The sequence below is a fragment of the Cyprinodon variegatus genome, unplaced genomic scaffold, assembly GCF_000732505.1.
Source record: "Cyprinodon variegatus isolate N-32 unplaced genomic scaffold, C_variegatus-1.0 Scaffold314, whole genome shotgun sequence".
Classification (NCBI taxonomy): Eukaryota; Metazoa; Chordata; class Actinopteri; order Cyprinodontiformes; family Cyprinodontidae; genus Cyprinodon; species Cyprinodon variegatus.
This window is the reverse complement of record NW_015150767.1, coordinates 229,281-247,073: the sequence shown is the minus strand read 5'-3', so window position 1 is coordinate 247,073 and position 17,793 is coordinate 229,281. Positions and strand designations below refer to the sequence as shown.

The following is a 17,793-nucleotide window of genomic DNA, read 5'->3' as shown; positions in this document are numbered from 1 at the left end:
ATACATACATACACACATTTAGAATAGAGACAGACCAACTTGTCGCCTGGACGATGTTTTTAAGCAAATATCTTCATTTTTTATTTTTTTGATCGATACACACATCAGTGCAGTGCATGTGTATATCGATCCACAATGTCATGCGTAAGGCCGTCCTACGTGCTCATCCCTAGGTAGCTATCTTTTTTCTTCGCATGCGCACTTTCAGGTGTATATCTGTGGTGAGCTACGGTACAGGGTTGTACATGGAAAACCTCATAAAAATCGTCTAAAAATTAAATCAAGAAAATATAAATGAGGATGTGGTGAGAACATTTCTGTAGCCTTGTTCCTCTTCTTTTATGTTACTGCCACAGAAATTCACTGTTACACAGCACAAAAATATATATACTTAAATTAGATAAACGTGGCAATATTTACATGAGACATCAAGTAACTAAAGCTAATTTATTTTTACTTTTTTTTTTTTTTTTTAATCCTCTGAGATCCAGCAAATGAACGGAGAAGGGTCACCATAGGAAAACATAAGGTTGATTTGTTAGGCTATTCGAGTACTGTTCTGGGGCACAGGGGACTTGTACAGGCTTGTTCCTGTTTATAACAACTCAGGGCACCAGAAGAAGGAACAAGGGAAGCTAGCAAACTCACACAGCGCTGAGTGACCTCCCAAACCTGACCCAAGGAGACTGAAATAGTGAGCCTAGAGTTAAAACGGCCCAAACAGCACAACATCAGTGGTTCAACTAACAAACACATTCAAAGTTAGACATAACATATGGGCAAGAGTAAACAAGCACCTTTTTATCATTTCAAACATAAAGACATTCCTCAACCCTGGAACACTCACTGGGGTAAAAACAAGGAACAAGCTGCCTTTGATAGGAGGGGGGGGGGGGGAACTACAACTACAGAATCCTCTACTAGAGTATCACAGAGACGTCAGCATCCGAACTGCAAATTCGGACTGTAAAGACCTATATCTAAAAGTAGAAAAAATCACAACATTTTATTTACTGCAACTGTCAGAAATTCTATCTTGAAAAAGTTCTAAATAATCAAATTTGCTCAGGAAAAATCTTCAAAAAAGAGGAGCAGGAAGTAACTATTATGACAAATAAGGACAACCTCTCAAAACAAAAGAGCTCATCAGGTGCAAAGAAGTTGTTCAAGTATCCTAGTATCCTGTGCTTTCTGAGGGTTGATATTATCTTAGGGATGGAACGAATGGTTATTTTGAAAAATTATTGATCTGTTAATTCTTTTTTCGTTTAATCGATTAATAATGTAATAGCCAAAGCTTCCTTAAAAAAGACTTTTTGGCAAATCAAAGCAGGCGAAACTAAAACTTTTTTCATGAAAGGCTGAATAGAGCATATTGACATACGACCAAGATTTATTTATTTTTTTATCTTAAAAGGGGTCATAGAATGATTCTATAGGGTATTTGGTGCTGGTCCTTAAGGTCTATATTATTGGGATATTTGCTGTTCTATGAGCCCTAATGCAAGCCTGGTTAAAAGCCCTAGAATGAAACGACAGGGCTTCTTCCTTTATGGTATGCTCATGAATATTTAGTTGAGCTGTGCACTGATTGGTTGGTTTGCAACGAGTGAAGCTGCTGAGCAAAGACGCATCATAGCAACAAGCACTCGCTCACTGAAACATCAAATTGTTGAAATGGTAGGGGGACCAGACGTCCTCTTTTTCCCGGACATGTCCTACTTTTCACACCTAAAAAAATGTTCGGGGGAAATTCTACCAAAAGGAACATATCCCTGTCCCCCGGGGTTTCAGCACCAGCCCAGGAGCTGATGGCTTGGTTTGAATGCCCGGTCCAGTCAGAGGCCCAACATCTGAGAAACCGGCCACAATCAAACTTGCTTGCGAACCTTCCGCCACAACAATCCGGCCCTCTTTATAAACAACAAATCAAATTTACTTTATTCACTCATGTGAAGTCGTGCACTACTCGGGATAATTTGTGAGAAACGGTTGGAATGGCCGTTTCCCTACAACTTTGAAAACATTTACCTTCTTATTTGCACATATGCCTGAAGGATGGGTTGTGAAAACATGATAAGACTATTATCAGCTCACTGAGGCAGGCAAACACACTTGATGCGAACTAAAATATTCTGTTTTAGCTGAGTAGCTATTTTAAACTGGCTCAGAGCTGATCCGTTTCTCTTCTAGAGGAAAGGTAGCGACTAATGCCACTAACTTTTTTATTGTCTCTCACACATAGAGTAATGCTAGATCATTGCTTCTGTCCACCTTAATGTGTCAAATGAGCATGGTTCTGCTGCAGGTTTCTTCCTGTTGAAGTAAAGTTTTCCCTTCTCACTTTCACTTTATGCACGCCCGGCATAAGAGATTGCTGCAAAGTCAACTGCACATGGCAAGAGACCATCCACTGTAGCTACATGCTCATAGAGGAGTGAATGCTGCAGGTCAATGACTAATCTGTTGGATTTCCATAGACACAAAAACTTAAAACCAATCTTTCTGAACTGAATAATTTCACTAAATCAAAATTTTAATGTACTTTATTATTTGAATAATTGTTGCTATGAAAATAAAGTGGGGAGTGGCGGTCCAATGTTGGGAGCCATAGACCTTTGATCCTCAGGTTCTAAGTTCAAGCCCCACTCCCACAGACCTTCACTCTGGGTCTCTGAGCAAGACCCTTAACCCCAAACTGTTCCTTGGGTGCCACACAATGGTAGCCCACTGCTCCCTAAGGGGATGGATTGAATGCAAAGATATATTTCTCCAATGTGGGATCAATAAAGTTCAATTATTATTATTAAACTGAACTGATCATTGGGGCTCCTCTTCATAAAAGACATTTAATCCCAGCGCTGTGTATCCTGAGCCCATAACATAATCAATGACCCCTCACACCTCCACCATGGACTGTTCTCCCTGCTGCCCTCTGGGAAGAGGCTTCACAGCATTCAATGCAGGACCAGCAGATTCTGCAACAGCATTTTCCCCACTGCCATCAGACTGCTGAACTGTTGAAAAACTGAGATTCTGCATCACACTGATAACATCATACTTGCATTCCGATGTTTTCTACTGCATTTTGCACCATATCTATTTATTTATCTTTGCACTGCTCTGAACCTTCCACATCAATGCCTTTTTGCACCATGTCTTCTCCCACACTGTTTACATTTGATCACTGTTGCACTTTATGAATGGAAATGTTCTTTTTTACTGCCAAGCTGCTTCTCATTCACTGTCGGAAAGCTGTAGAAATGAAACTTCAATACAGTTTGTCTAAGTCTATATTGTTTAATGTGTTGCCAGATAAGAACAATGAACAGACTATTATGTGTGACGTTATCATATTTATTCGAGTTATGTCCCTTTCCATGTGGACGATGTCAATAAAGCCTTCATTACATTGGTGTAGATTCCCTACCTCCAATGCAAACTGGGAATTCGTGAAAGGCTAAAGGTTGTGCAGCAACGTTAAAGACAGCATTTGCAAGTCTACTGTTGTTTGAAAATGAACCCGGGAAAACCACGCTCAGCTGATCCTGATGATATTCACTAACAAAGCCTTCTGTTTGACTGATGGGAAGTTTCAGTTTCAGTGGTTTTAAATGTCATTTAGTCAGCTAAAACAGATGCCGTACATCTCCCTAAGTTTTAGTCCACATGAATCCAGTTTATTTTTACATGTTCAACAAGCTGACAACGAAATTGAAGTAACATAAATGTTACAAATAACATATTTCGGCCGTATTTCAGTCATGCTAACTATGGAATACAGTTTAATTGTCCTAGCAGGAATATCCTAAAATGTATTAAACTGAATATTTTAACTAAAGACTAATTTTGAGGAGGTTAAAAATGCCCAAAGGTTGCAGTCGGGAGAAGCACAGAAATTTCTGGAGCTTCTTCCAACAATTTTAAGCAAGGGTGAAATTACAAAAACTGAATATTTGTCCTGAATTAATAAAACCACAAAAACTGCTGAGGAAGTTGAAAGACCTGCAGTGATAGTCTTCCATAGGTCAGTATCATTTCCTGTATTATCTTAAACAGGAAGTACAGCTGGAGGAGACCTTTTCTCCGAGAGACATCCAGATCTGCTTAGAACATCCCGAGACCTAAGAAAGATGGCGTATTAATTGGACAGAACTAAACCTCCACAACGCTTATTCCAAAATATTGGTTTGACATAATAATCAGGTGGAGCGTCAAAAAGATGACAACTGTCCACGGAAAATTTAGATTTCTCTTGTTTTATATATCGCTTTATGCTATTTACTCACTGAAAAATGTTTTTCACACAATGCTGAAAAATGTTTAACTTGCAAGTCCACACAATGCTGAGTGAGGGGCGTTTGTAGACAAGACATACTTCTTCCCGTAACAAGCCCGATTCTTTCTCAAGTTTATTCATAACATGTTACTGTTTAACCAAAGTGTCTGTAACTTGTTTTGACTTTGACTACTTTCCATTATTGTCAGTAAGGGGAACGAATGCTGCCAGATCAGAACAGGGATGATTACCATGCAATAAGAGCTGTATGATGAACTGTTCTCTCTTTGCAAAGATAAATAAAATTGCCGACTGAGTGAAACCCATCAATCTCCTTTTATTTAACTGGAGAGAATAGTTTAATACTTTTTTCCCATGACGAAACACACCCAAAGTGAAACATGCTGTTGGAGGCCTCATGTTAAAGAGGTGCTTTGGAACAGGATTGGGAAATGGTGGAAATGGAAACAGAAAAAAAAAATCCAACAACCTTAGGTAAACTGTTAGTTCCCTACAGGCTACTAAAAATAGCAAAAGATGAAGCCAGATTCAAGAACTAAATTAAACAGGAAAATTGATGTTTTTATCTAAACTCTATTGTGGATGGTCGTATCTTAAAGTGTGCGTCTAGACTTCTAAGATCACCCATAAGTCTTTTCCAGTATCATAATCCAACAGCAGCCTTACCTGATTGGTTGGTTTCTGCTGAGAAGACGTCCCTGGGATGTGGAGCGAGTGGCTCCTGGCTACAGGTGCGCCGGTTGAAGCTCTTCTTTGCTGTGAATGAACTGTCTGTGAATCATTCCCCTCCAGAGTGGGGCTCCCTTTGCCACCAACATTGCTCCCTTCTGTTTCTAGCACAGCATCCCAAGGATCCCCAGGAGAACCCCCCTGTTCGTTGTGTACTCCACTTCCTGCCGTCATGGTGGCTTCCTCATTCTCAGCTTTATGTTTTGTAAGTGGGTCCAGATCCAGCCACTCAAAGCGGCTGATGGGAGAAGATTCAGCAGCTGCTGTGGGCTGTGGCGGGGGGTTTGGTGCCAGAGAGGCTGTGCCCACTTGTGAAGAGTCTGCCTCAGTGCTGGAGGATCTACCGTTCTTCAAGTATTCTGAGGTGCTTAAAATCTTGTCAAACAGTTTGGCCATTTCAGGGTCCACGGTTGGTTTTGAGTAGACCATCGCTGGAGGAGCCTGGATAGGAGGTAAAGCCAAAAAGGATGGCTGCTGAGGTGGAAGAGTCATGAAGGACGTCATGGGTGGAGTGAAACCATTTTGAAATGTGCCTGGTTTGGGAAATGGAGCAGAAGGGAAGAGTGGGCTGGGTTGATGAGTTGGAGTGCTCAAGCTAGAATTAGATTGAGTGGGAAGAACTGTGGTCCACTGACTGCCCTGGAAAGGAGAGGAGCTGCAGGGGTTACCACCAGGGTAGGAGGCACTGAGGTTGAATCCCAGCAGAGCTGAGGGGCGGGATGCTTTGCTGTTAACGCCAAAGTTTTCATCGAGAAGAAGCTTTTCGAGCTCCTCATTGGTCAGTTTGTCCACGTCAATATCTTTAAACTTGCCCCCCTCTTCCTGCTTCTTGGTTTCTGGGAAGACAATGAGGTCCTTGTCAGGTGCACTTGCTGAAGGCAAAGTCTGAGCAGCATTGGCATTGCTGGACTTTGATGGTTTTGAGGCAGACAAGTGGGTTAAAAGTGAAGGCGTATGTTTTTTCTCTCGTTTCAATTTAGCCAATGCCTCTTCTTCCATGCGGAGGGCTTCCTCCTTACCCACAACCCCCTTTGGCTTTGGGACATCCATCTTGAACCCATTACCATTATGTGTCTGGGCCATTCTGTCAGGTGGAAGGAGCCATGAGTAGGACAGCCTTTAAGTCAGAGTGGCCCAAATGGTTACAGTGCAGAGACTTAAATCCCTAAGAAAAAAAGAAAAGAGAGAAAAAACACTTTAAAAAAAGGGTGAAACTTTTTCAAAACAAACAAAAAGAATGTAATAAAGCATCAAATAACCAGCCATACCAAATTACTGCCACAAAACAAACCAGTCTGAGTTTTTTGGTTGATTTCCAATCATCAGATTTGAAAAGATAAAATGTACCAAGACTGATTTCACTGATTTTTAAATAAAATCTAAGAAAAGAAATCCTGCCTTCCTGCCATTAACAGGACAAAGAAGGGGTGATATCACACTCTGTGTAGGAGGTCATAAGGTATAAAGCAACGTTTTACTATAACTATAAAGTAGAGTTATAGATTAGTAAAGAGGTTGATTATTTAGAATCAGTCCATCTTCTCATATTAGCATGGCTAGAATGAGTAAGAAAGACCCTCCTTGTGTTCACTACTAGGGCTAGGTATTTTCGCCAAAGTCCTAAATCGATTTGATTTTGATTAATACAGTTCTAAATCAATTAATTTGGATTCAATCTGTTTTTACAATAATGAAAGTGGTTCAACTGTGTTTCAAAATATTCGTGTATTTTTTTTTCCTGTCATATTAAATACAAAATGCAAACTTGTAAATCAGACAGTTTAAACTTGAGATGTGAACAAAACTGTCTCAAAGGGACTTGTCTGTGAAAAGTGAAAAAGCGAAACCTCACTCGAGCAGAGAGACGTGACACAACAGGGACACAGCAGGCATGCATGAGCTGCATTATCTTCACTGCACAAACCATATGTGCAGCGTTGTCTATAACAACTACTGCTGGTCAGCCTCCATTTGTTAATGTATTTAGTCAACCTATTGGCTATATTTGCAGCTGTCTGGCTTGAAGTCATCTTGAGAGCATCTTTCCTGCTCATTTGAATATGAACGTCATGCACTTCACTATAAAATTAAACGATCTCATTCCCTAGACATCGATTTTGCAGAAATGTAAAGGAATCGATCCAAAATCAATCAAATAATTTTTTTTTTCCCAGCCGTATTCCGTACAGTATCCAGATCCTCTATTAACACCGAGATTCACCCCGAGGCCAGAAACCTTTCCATTTTAAGCAAGCTCCAGTTCAAGCAAAGGTTAAAGGTGCAAAAAGACAAAACAAAGCAGCTTTTCTGTAATGCATTTAGCCTTCCTATTATCTACTGATAGCCGTAGCCTCTTTCACTCACTAGGAGTCTAAATGGACTGTTGAAAGTAGTGTCTTAGGAAAATCAAGATTTTTACATGTACCTTCAGTAACGGCAGTGTTTCCCAACTGGGGGTACGCGTACCCCTATGGGTCTGCCAGCGCATTCCAAGGGGTACATGAAAATATTTTATTTCTTTGGTAGTAAAATAAATATAGTCTATATATATATATAGTATATATATATATATATATATATATATATATATATATATATATATATATAGTCCTGGGTTCAATTGAAAAATTAAACAAGCTTATATCAACCAAAATGTAAATTTTTTTCTTCTTTTTTTTAGTTCACCTTCAGCTTTGACACACATCAAAACCAAGCAGAGTAACAGACTGGATGTACAAAGCAGCCTGGGATCAGCTGTTTCTCAAACTGAACTATCAGAGCTCATCAAAACAGTTTAGGTGTTTTGATGAAAACAAAGTAAAACTAATGAAGTCAGTCTGACTATATTTTTTGTTCTGCATTTTGTTCCCAATTCATCAAGTTCAAATGTGATTGTAAGGTAGTTACTCAGATGAGCTCCAGTTTTATAAATACAGGTTTATATAATGATGTTATTTTCTATTTATTTCGATTCCTCATTGACTTCTAGGCAACATACTTATGATGTTTTTTTATTTAAGACGGAAAGAATAAAATGATAATTAAAAGCTCAAATTAAAGGATAAAGTAATATAGTCTTTATTTTATTATCAGTTATTGTACATTCCACTTTAGGACAATCATCAATACTTTTGAGTGAGAGAGATATTCATTATAAGAAAAAATGATCAAAGGGGTACACAAGTCAAAAAAAGGTTGGGCAACACTGAACTACGGGACTAATATTTAAAGCTACAGTGTGTAATAATTACAGGGATATACAGTCAGAAATGTAATATATTATACATAACTGTTATTTTATCTTTTATCTTCTACGAGCTCAGCCTCTTAACCTTAATATTTGTATTGCCTTAGAATTCGTTATTTATAATTACATAGGAGCGGGTCTCGCAGCCATGGAGGCAGACATCTTTGCTCTACAGCAGCGCAGAGCCAACAAACTAGTGATTGCGAGATGGCCAAAATGTCACAACGATGTAGAAAAAATAACGGGTATATTTATTATCTTAAGTCTACATGAAATCTATACCCTACACAGACTAATAAAATACTATCTGTAAAATTATCTATGTAAACAAACCTCATCACTTGAGAAGGTAGGTGATGCGGTGGAAGACATTTTGTCCCGTAACGCTCGCCGTACTGTTCGGGGGGAGAAGCGGTGGGGGGGAGATGTTCATGTTACTGACCGCTAAATGTCGCTAAAAGTTACACACTGTAGCTTTAAAAGAAATAAGCCCAGTTCTCCCAATTGAAACGAGCGCAATTACACAAATATTAAGTGATTTAAATAACAACAAAAGTCAAAGTGGTATCAACACTGTATAAAGGATTACTAGTTAATAGGAAAACCTCAACACTGTATATTAGGGCATAAGTGATGTCATGTGGTATAATATCTGTAAATTGCCGGTTACCACTACTAGTTCTAGGAATTGGGAAATTTACTGTTGGAAAAAAGAAGTCAGGTTTTTTATTACTCGATGGATAAAAAAGGCAATGTCATCCTTAAACCAACCCTGCTGGAAAATGTGTGGAGAACAGAATGTGGGTCACGCACATATCTTCTGGCAGTGTCTGCAATTTGTCCCAATTTTGGGAAGATGTGACCAAAGAAATTGATAAGATACTAGGGTACAGCATCCCAAGAACAATACTGACATTAATTTAGTTATGTAAAGGAAGCAGAGACTCGGAAGAAGGATCTTTACTTATTCAAAATTCTGTTGGCAGCAGCACAAAAGGCCATCACACGTTAATGGTCCAAACAAGAACCCCCAACAGTCAAAAACTGGTTGGACATCGTAGAAGAAAATCACAGCATGGAAAGACTCACTTTTATAAAAAGGTTGCAAAAAGCTAAATATAAAGAAAAAATGGACAATGTATATTAATGATCCCTGACCACATATTATCTATAAATTGTTCTGTTTTATATTATTTGTTCCTTTTAAAAATAATAAAATGCAAGAAAAAAGTAAATAGTGTCTTATAAAATAGTTCTTCATAATTCTGGTCATCTTCTTGCCTCATAAAAAAAGAGAAAAACTTACTAAACCTGAAAATAACTGAGTCTCATTCCCTCAACACCCATATTTTCAGAATTTTGTTGGTACTAGCTGGCTTCTTATCTATTCAACAATTATATTAAGACAGACAGAGTTTCTAAAATCACCCAATGTTTGGCAGCGAGTTCTGTTGACCAGTCTCCTTTATTAGAACACTTATGTGTTTCGATCAACACATGTTTTTTACACCTTTGCACCTGCTAAAATTGGGGGAGTTAAAGTCAACCCACCAATGTCACACCTTGATGACTTTTCTCAGCATGGTGAAACAAGTATGCTGCAGTGGTACGACTGAAAGTTTACTTTACTGCTCCAGAGGATGCGCACTGACAAGACCCACCTAAGTCTGAGGAAATTCAGAGGAAAATATTGTTCGATAAAAAGAAAAAAAAAAAAAGAAAAGAAAATCATGTCTAAGATGGCATACCAACAACTTGTATTTACAGCACCTTAACCAATTTTAAGGAAATCCACTACAGACATTTTTAATTTTTGCTCAAATTGCTTCAAGTTAAAACCATGTCCCTTTTATTTTGCAAACACGATGCATACCCTGAAAGCAAAGGGGGTATAATGGGTTTCTAATTCAACCCACTAAGCTACATCAAGGCTTATAAATCATGAATGTTCTGTTGCTCCTATTGACAAGCTGTTTTGTCACATATGATGCTCGGTCAGCTTGATATTAAAGGAAAAGTCCGGTCATATTCAGAATTCAAACTTCTGAAAGTACTTTAAATATGAAATTATGGGCGTGCAGTTGGCGCAGTGGTTAGTGCGCACGACCCATGCATGCCTTAGTCCTCGACGTGGCCGACCTGGGTTAGAATCCGGCCTATGGTCCTTTGCTGCATGTCTCTCCTCCTCTCTCAAACCCCTTTTCCTGTCAGCCTACTGTTGAATAAAGGAGCCACTAGTGCTGCAAAAACTCAAAAAAATATATATTTTATATATATTAAATTATTACATACTGTACAAAAAATAAGTGTTTTTAATTAAGAGTAATTTCATTAACAAAGAACTCCACTGCCACCTACCGGTTTGTGATGTCATGGTGCGGTATCAGCTGTTGATCAAGTCCTAATGCTGTATCTGGTGTTTGTCACAACATGCTATTATCTAAGTCATCTTGATTACATTCTTCTTTGAAATCTTGGCTGCATATGACGTGCTTTTCTCTGGCGAGATGTTCGATTACAAATCCTCCCTCTACCAAGTTGGCAATCCGACGATGAACCCCGGTGGATCATGAACCAGAGAGGTGAAATAACTATTTTTTTTTTTTCACTTTTACCCGATGTATTACTTCATCCAACTGCCATGCACTTGGGCATTGTCAGTTTAACTATGGCTCTCAAGAATTTCAATGGTAAAGCCCTCTGGAAATCTAAAATGTTGTTGATTGGAGATGTGTCTAGTAGTTCTTATTGATTTTGCTTGTAAAGCGGGGAGAATGGCGCTAGGCTTACCGCACCGTCACTGCCGGAAGATGTCAGGAGTGAGGTGTTACTATATTTGGGCAAAAATGGCCACTCCAAGACTCTGTGATTGCAACGAAAATTATAGTTTTTATTTACTCATTGATGCTAAATTCATTAAATCACCACAAACGTATACGTTTTAGGTATAAATAATGATCCATTGATTATTGCTTGCTGACCGGACTCCTTTAAAACCTGGAGCATCTTGTGGGTCTGATTCTTTGTTTTAATAGCCATTACATCCAGACAGAACAGTACATCACAATAAACTCCTCTTTATTAATGTTTACTTTCATATCAGAGCGCCATTAATGCACCTGGGGTGCCTACACTCCAGGATGGCTATGAATTACCGCAAGACAGCTGACTCGTAATGATTGATGAACAGTTTTCTAGTTATTTTTTCAATTATTTTAGCTGAACTAAATCTGGTCAGTTTTTCCACTATTTAATAAATCCTTTTTACATGAATGGAAGGAAAGACACGGATGTGTTCCATATGACCAAAACATTGGCTGACATATTTTTAAGAGAGTAAAGAAACTTTTCTCAGAGCGTCCAGTGGTTCTGGATGACACAGCGTGTCCTCAAAGCAACCATTCATTGACTGATCCCAGAGCAGCTCTCCTGAGCTTCCCCTCCCATTGTGGTGGAGAAGGCTGGCTGTGCCGGGACTCAGGCTCGCCCAACACTATTGTGCAGCTGAGGAATTTGGCATGCTGAAAAGCTCAAAGCATCCCCCCACCTCTTTTCTTTCTCCTTCTGTAGGCTTTACATTAGTGCCATGGCTAAAGACTGTCTTATCAGCTGCATGAACCCTGCGTGTACTAGGCATTTCACTAGGGGAGCTTGGTCCCCAGGTTAAAGGCAACAAAACTCAGGAAAAGCAACACAGGATTTTTTTATTATTTTTTTTCCTTTTTGCAGAAACTCCCTGTTCACTGATACTGAAGCTACATTCCAATTTTATCCAATAAAGAAGTAGAACAAATAAAAATAAAATCCCAGTTTATAAATTGTATCTATGGACTGATATTTCTCCTGTTACTAGAATTAAAATCAATAAACTAGCAGACTCATGTCTATTTTGGTAGTTTTAGATTGTAGGATTAAAGCATCACAAATGGATCAACATTTTACAATTTGGGTTTTTGCAACTTCCAGAACAGGGACTTAATTGTGCTTACAAATCCCAAAGGCGGGAGTTTTCGGAAAACTCAACAGAAAAAAATCATAAACACCTATATTTTATGAGTTAAAATCTAAATGCAATCGATTAGGTGGAGAAGACATTTATAAAGAAAGACACCTGTACCTATGCAAGATCTCAGGGATCTGCTGAATGAGCTGAGGAGAGCTGGGACCAAAGGAACAAAGGTACCATCAGTGGCACACTATGCCTAGAAGGACTCACATCCTGCAGGGGCAGGCATGTCCCCCTGGTAAGACAGAACATGGCCTGACCCGTCTGGAGTTTGCCAGAGAGCAGACGGGCGTTCCAGAAGAGGTTTAGGATAACACCATGGGATCCGATGTAACCAAAGTGGAATTTTTTGGCAGAAACTGAACTCATCATGTTTGAAGTAAGAAGAAAATTGAACTGCAACAAGAACAGCATGAGGGTGGGGTCATCATGCTTTGGGACTGTTTTCCTACAAATGAGACAGGATGACTGCGTTAAGTCAGAGTTAAGCCGGGCCTACACCATGCAATTTTTTACAGTCGTTGCACGGAGCTGCTGCTCACACTGTACGACTAATCGCAGGGTTTAGACGTACAGTGTGAGTTCACAGCTCACGATTTATGTTCATCCCAACATAGATTGATTTTCTCCCGACCTCACGATTCCCGATCAGGGGGTGGACGTGAGAGGCTGATCGCCCCTCTAAACCCCCGTACACTACACGACTGACGATCAGGCTGAAACTTGGCACGATTGAAAGATTCTCGCACGACTGGAAAGTCGCCCCGAAAATCAAATAAAAACAATTAAAAAAAATCAAAAAGTGTATGCCCGGCTTTATCGTATGTTTGAGACAATCATGAATGACAATCTACTTCATTCTAATACCAACTGGCCACAGCTCCAAAAACAATTCGGATAGCCGAAATGCAATTTATGACCAAGTTTGTGTTTTTTTTGTGAGCCTTTTTTTAACAACACGCATAGCAGTGCCAAATGATGCATTGCTAATGAAAGCCAACCAGACACTGAATCGGCGGAAGTCAAACATATTAGTAAACCTGATTTACAATCTGTCCTACCTTTGCAGGGGTTTTTTATTAATAAATATTTTCATCCGAATAAAAGTCAGTTTCTGGAATATTTCCTTATATAGTTTATTTTCATCTTAAACTTTCTTCTCTCTGTATCACGGTATGGCAGCATGCCCATATTTTGAAATTGTATTTGTGCGTAAATTATGGAAAATTCTGCTGCTCTTGCGTTTGATTTGCTGGGGCTTCTGTCTATCTCAAATTGGTCCACATTGTTGGATTCTGTAGAATGTGCATTTTCCAAAGAACTTTTAAGCTCCCTGATTGGACAAACGGTTATTTAGATACTTTTACTTAGCTTTATGTATATACTCTGTAATTACAGAATGTAAATAAATACTGCGAACTTGTGATTTTTGCAAGAAAACTGAAATTCTATAACCATATATACAGCATTCCAAATTTTAAATTAAAGTATGAATGCAAGATTTTTAGATATTATGCAAAACTTTGCCAAAACGGCACAACAGGAGTTGGAATTGATTTTTTTTTGCAATCTACACAATTATAACTTCTCAGTTGCTTTTTGGATGGACACCAAACTTGCTACATAAGTAATTGTGTCTTAAAATCTGTTGGGGGGGGGTATCTTATGCAGGCCAGTTAGTTATATGTCAGCCTGAACACCTAAATTCAGCCAATCATATATCAGCGGTCATCTGTCAATCAAATTTTTTTGGTCATAGCATCTTGATTCATATGTCGCAGCTAATATACGCAACGGTTGAAATAACAAATAAAGTGCTGGTTATACTCCTGCAGCAGTGTGACCCAGTGAGCTTGACGCAGACATTTTTCATTTATGCCCAGTATTGAAGCGTGGTCTGCGCTATACGCTGTGGGTCTAGATACGGCTGAGGCGGTGAGGGAGTGGGGGCAAGTTTGTCCAACAACGGAGGGACATGAGGGCGAAAAAGAGCGGGGATCCAGGTGGAAAAAGGGTCCCAGCGTTCTCGCGCAACTCACTCTCCTAGCTGGTACAATTTCATGAGTTGTTTTCCACAATTTTGGTCATAAAAACAAAACAAGCCGGCCTCCTGTCTGCGGCACTGTCTGCGGTCAGCTAACAGAACTGGCAGCGTTGTGAGGCAAGGGCTCAAACATGTACGGCTGGAAGCATTCTACACCAAACCAAGCTTCTGCCGCCCTGGCGTCCTCTTTGAAACATCTTCGTTCCCACTTTCCTCCTCTAAATAAAAAATGTATGACCGAGGAGACTCATCCACGACCTCCTACACTAAACTCTCCTCCTCTTGCATGTTTCCACTGTCCATAGCTTTCCTTGACAGTGCCATTTCTAAGTCACCAATTTATTGCTACTTGGTCCCAATATAATTTCCCATTGGTAACCTACTAGCACTAAATTGCTAACTGGTTAACAAGATGCTTCAGAGAAAGCGGCAACAATCAAACTTGTTTGCGAACCTTCCACCACAATAATCTAGCCTCCTTGATAAATGACCAATCACATTCACTTTATTCACTCGTGTAATGTCGGGCACCACTCGGGAGAATTCGGAAATGCAACACTTGGAACAGCCGTTTCCCTACGACTTTAAACCTTATTTACTCAGGCCCAGAATAATTTACTTTCAGATTTTCCCTAAATTCGCAGTTTAAGCAGTGCATACATTGAGAAATGCATTATAAAGTATGAATATGCCTTTTTTGGAAAACAGACCTGCGGGCTTAAGAGGCTAAGAGAAAGCAACAGTTATCCCTTCAACTGCAAAAAGTATCATTTAGTGATCATAATCGGACTAGTAACATTTGTTAGTCACTTTTGATGATAACATAATAAAACATTAGAAAAAAAAGAAAATAGTCATGTATTTCACTTCAAATATTAAAACTGCTCATCCTCATAATTTAAAAACCTATATATCATACCAGACGTATTTTCTAAACAGCATAATTTGGGTTTTTTTTGTGATTTAAAAGCGTGATGAGCTCTGCCCAATAAGTTTCAGCGTGCAGCACTAGACAGCGGAAAGGCAGAAATTCAATGCTATCTACAGCCAGAGGAAAATCTGGAGCCTTTGCAACTATTTCTGCCTTATCCTTGAAAGTACTGTTATTTACAGCCGCCTTGAACTTTTTAAAGATTGCACCAAAGTAATGCACCTTGATAACTGCAACCAGCATGTTTGGTGCATGAGGGACATTGCGATAATATACAGAAAAGATGAGATTAACAAGTATGTGGGGATTTCGTAATTAATCATCAGAGTATTGAACAATAATACTGTAATTGCATGTTTCCTAATATTTTAAAGCTTTTATTAATCATTTAGTATATTCTCATGAAACAATACATGCAGCATTCATTCTTGATAGAAGATTTTTACATAAAGCTAAATTTAAAATATACATTTGTCCATTTTATTAAGAATACTTACACTTCTTATTAGGGCTGGAACTAACAATTATTTTGCAAATCTATTAATCTGTTGAATTTTTTTTCGATTAATCGATTAATAATCAGACAACAAAAGGTTCCTTAAAGAAGACTTTTTAAGAAATTAAACCAGGTGAACCTAAAACTTTTCCACTTGTCAAGTTCTGGATAGAGCATATTAAGGAATGATTGTCTTGTGTTCCTCTTAAATGCATAATGTGTTTTTTTTGTTTTTTTACAATCTTGAGTGGGTCGCTCTGTCGGCTAAAGGCTTGTTTTAGAGTCTCTATACTCCAGTTAACAATTAATTGACTATTAATTTACCTGTTGATTATTTCAATAATTAAGTAATCATGATTAATCTGATAAATTGTTCCAAAAAAGTTTAAAAAAAAAAAAAGACAAAAAAAAAATCCACTGGAGTTTCTTTTAAAGTTTGAAGATATTTTTCTTCCAATCAAGGAAGTTTTTTTCAATTCAAAATAAAAAAAAGCCGATTAATTGTTTCACCCTTATATCTGATTATGATTTTTTTTAATAGTAAAAATGACAAATCGGCACCAATATGGGTTGATAGGATTTAAACAATGTGATCTACACTTATTTTACACTTTGAATTTGGACTGAAATGTGACTTATGGATCTTTTTCCAAAGTTATAAATAATAAAAATACAAAAGTGCAGACATTAACACTAAACTGAGCAGCAGATCAAAGTACAAGCCAAGATCCTTATAGAGGAAAATATGTAACCAAGTCATACAGCAATTTGAAACTCTAAAAGCATCAATAAAGTGAACAATTGCAACCTTCTTACTTTTCCTGCATGGCTGTGGCACTATAATGCGGCTTTATAAGAGTTTATAACTTCACATATATCTAAATAAACTTTATTTTACATCATTTTCTTTTCATTATCAAAATAAATAACTAAATAAAATATAAAATAAAAAACTGTGACAAACACCTAGAAGTCTTAGTAAATACAGAAGTAGCAATCTAATCTAATCTGTATTAGAGCTGAGACTACAGAGCCAGATCATTTCCTGGAACATCTACTGTAAAAACAACAACAAAAAGAAACAATCAGCTATAAACTAATAAGTATTAGAGGTTGTTAAAAACTAAACAGGTTGTTGGATCAGTTATTTCGCCACTCTGTCAGTTGACTCATTTTGTTTGCCATTATCTCATCTTTGTTGGGCTTTTATGTCAATCTTAGACAGTTAAAATCAGCGATGTTAGCATGGTGCGATATTAATAATTAGTACAAAGCAAAGTAGATTAGCTCATATAGCAGCTTTTTGCTACTTCTGGTAGCCGCTTCAATGGAAATCCAACTTTATAGGATGTTTCAGGCTAAGTTAGCTGCTAAACCAGCTCAACCAGTAGCAGCGACACAAAAACAACTAACCTAACCCGACTTAAACCACTTGGTCAGGTATTGAGTGACACTGGTTTAATGATATAAAAGTACTCAAGCAACTGGCAGCTCTGCTCCTTCCAACTATAATCACAACAAGAAGAAATGCTGACTTTCTGAAACGAGAAGCAATCACATACGACGACAGCAAAACAGCTAACAGCACCCATCTTTAAAGTTGAACTTTTTAAAGAGACCTGACGTTAAAAATGGTTGTTTCTCACCTTTTAGCGGTCCGGTGTTTGGAGCCATTTTTCCTGCAGCCTGCATTTTTCCATCCACTTGCACAAAGGGGACGTCAGTTCCTGTTGAGTTGGTCGACGGAGTGTCGACCGACTTTTAGATGAAGTGCGGAAAGCGGCGTTTCTGCTAGGATGAGTCATATGGATAGACAGCGCCACCCCATGGACAAAAGTAGGTAGTGCATCTGTGGGCAACACGTGCAAAACAAGTTTTCATCAGATAGCTAACATGGTAGTAAGTAGTTGTTACACAAAATAATATTAAATAACCTTTGAAAGAATAGGAATAACTCTAGGTCTCCTTCTACTACTTGAATTGGAGTATGTTAGCAAACCATCCTTACACACACACACACACACACACACACACACACAC

General features: G+C 38.5%; 1 protein-coding gene across 1 annotated transcript in view; it reads right to left on the bottom strand.

Annotated features, from left to right (window-relative positions):
- pik3c2a (phosphatidylinositol-4-phosphate 3-kinase catalytic subunit type 2 alpha) overlaps nucleotides 1-17,507 on the bottom strand; it is a 63,112-nt gene extending 45,605 nt beyond the window's left edge. The window contains exons 1-2 of the mRNA XM_015384490.1: nucleotides 17,400-17,507; nucleotides 4,967-6,194 (exon numbers count right to left, since the gene is read on the bottom strand). Of these exons, the coding sequence (XP_015239976.1) occupies nucleotides 4,967-6,112 (1,146 nt within the window). The 5' untranslated portion in view covers nucleotides 6,113-6,194; nucleotides 17,400-17,507. The remainder of the gene's footprint in view (nucleotides 1-4,966; nucleotides 6,195-17,399) is intronic.
- Between the last annotated feature and the right edge of the window lie 286 nt (nucleotides 17,508-17,793).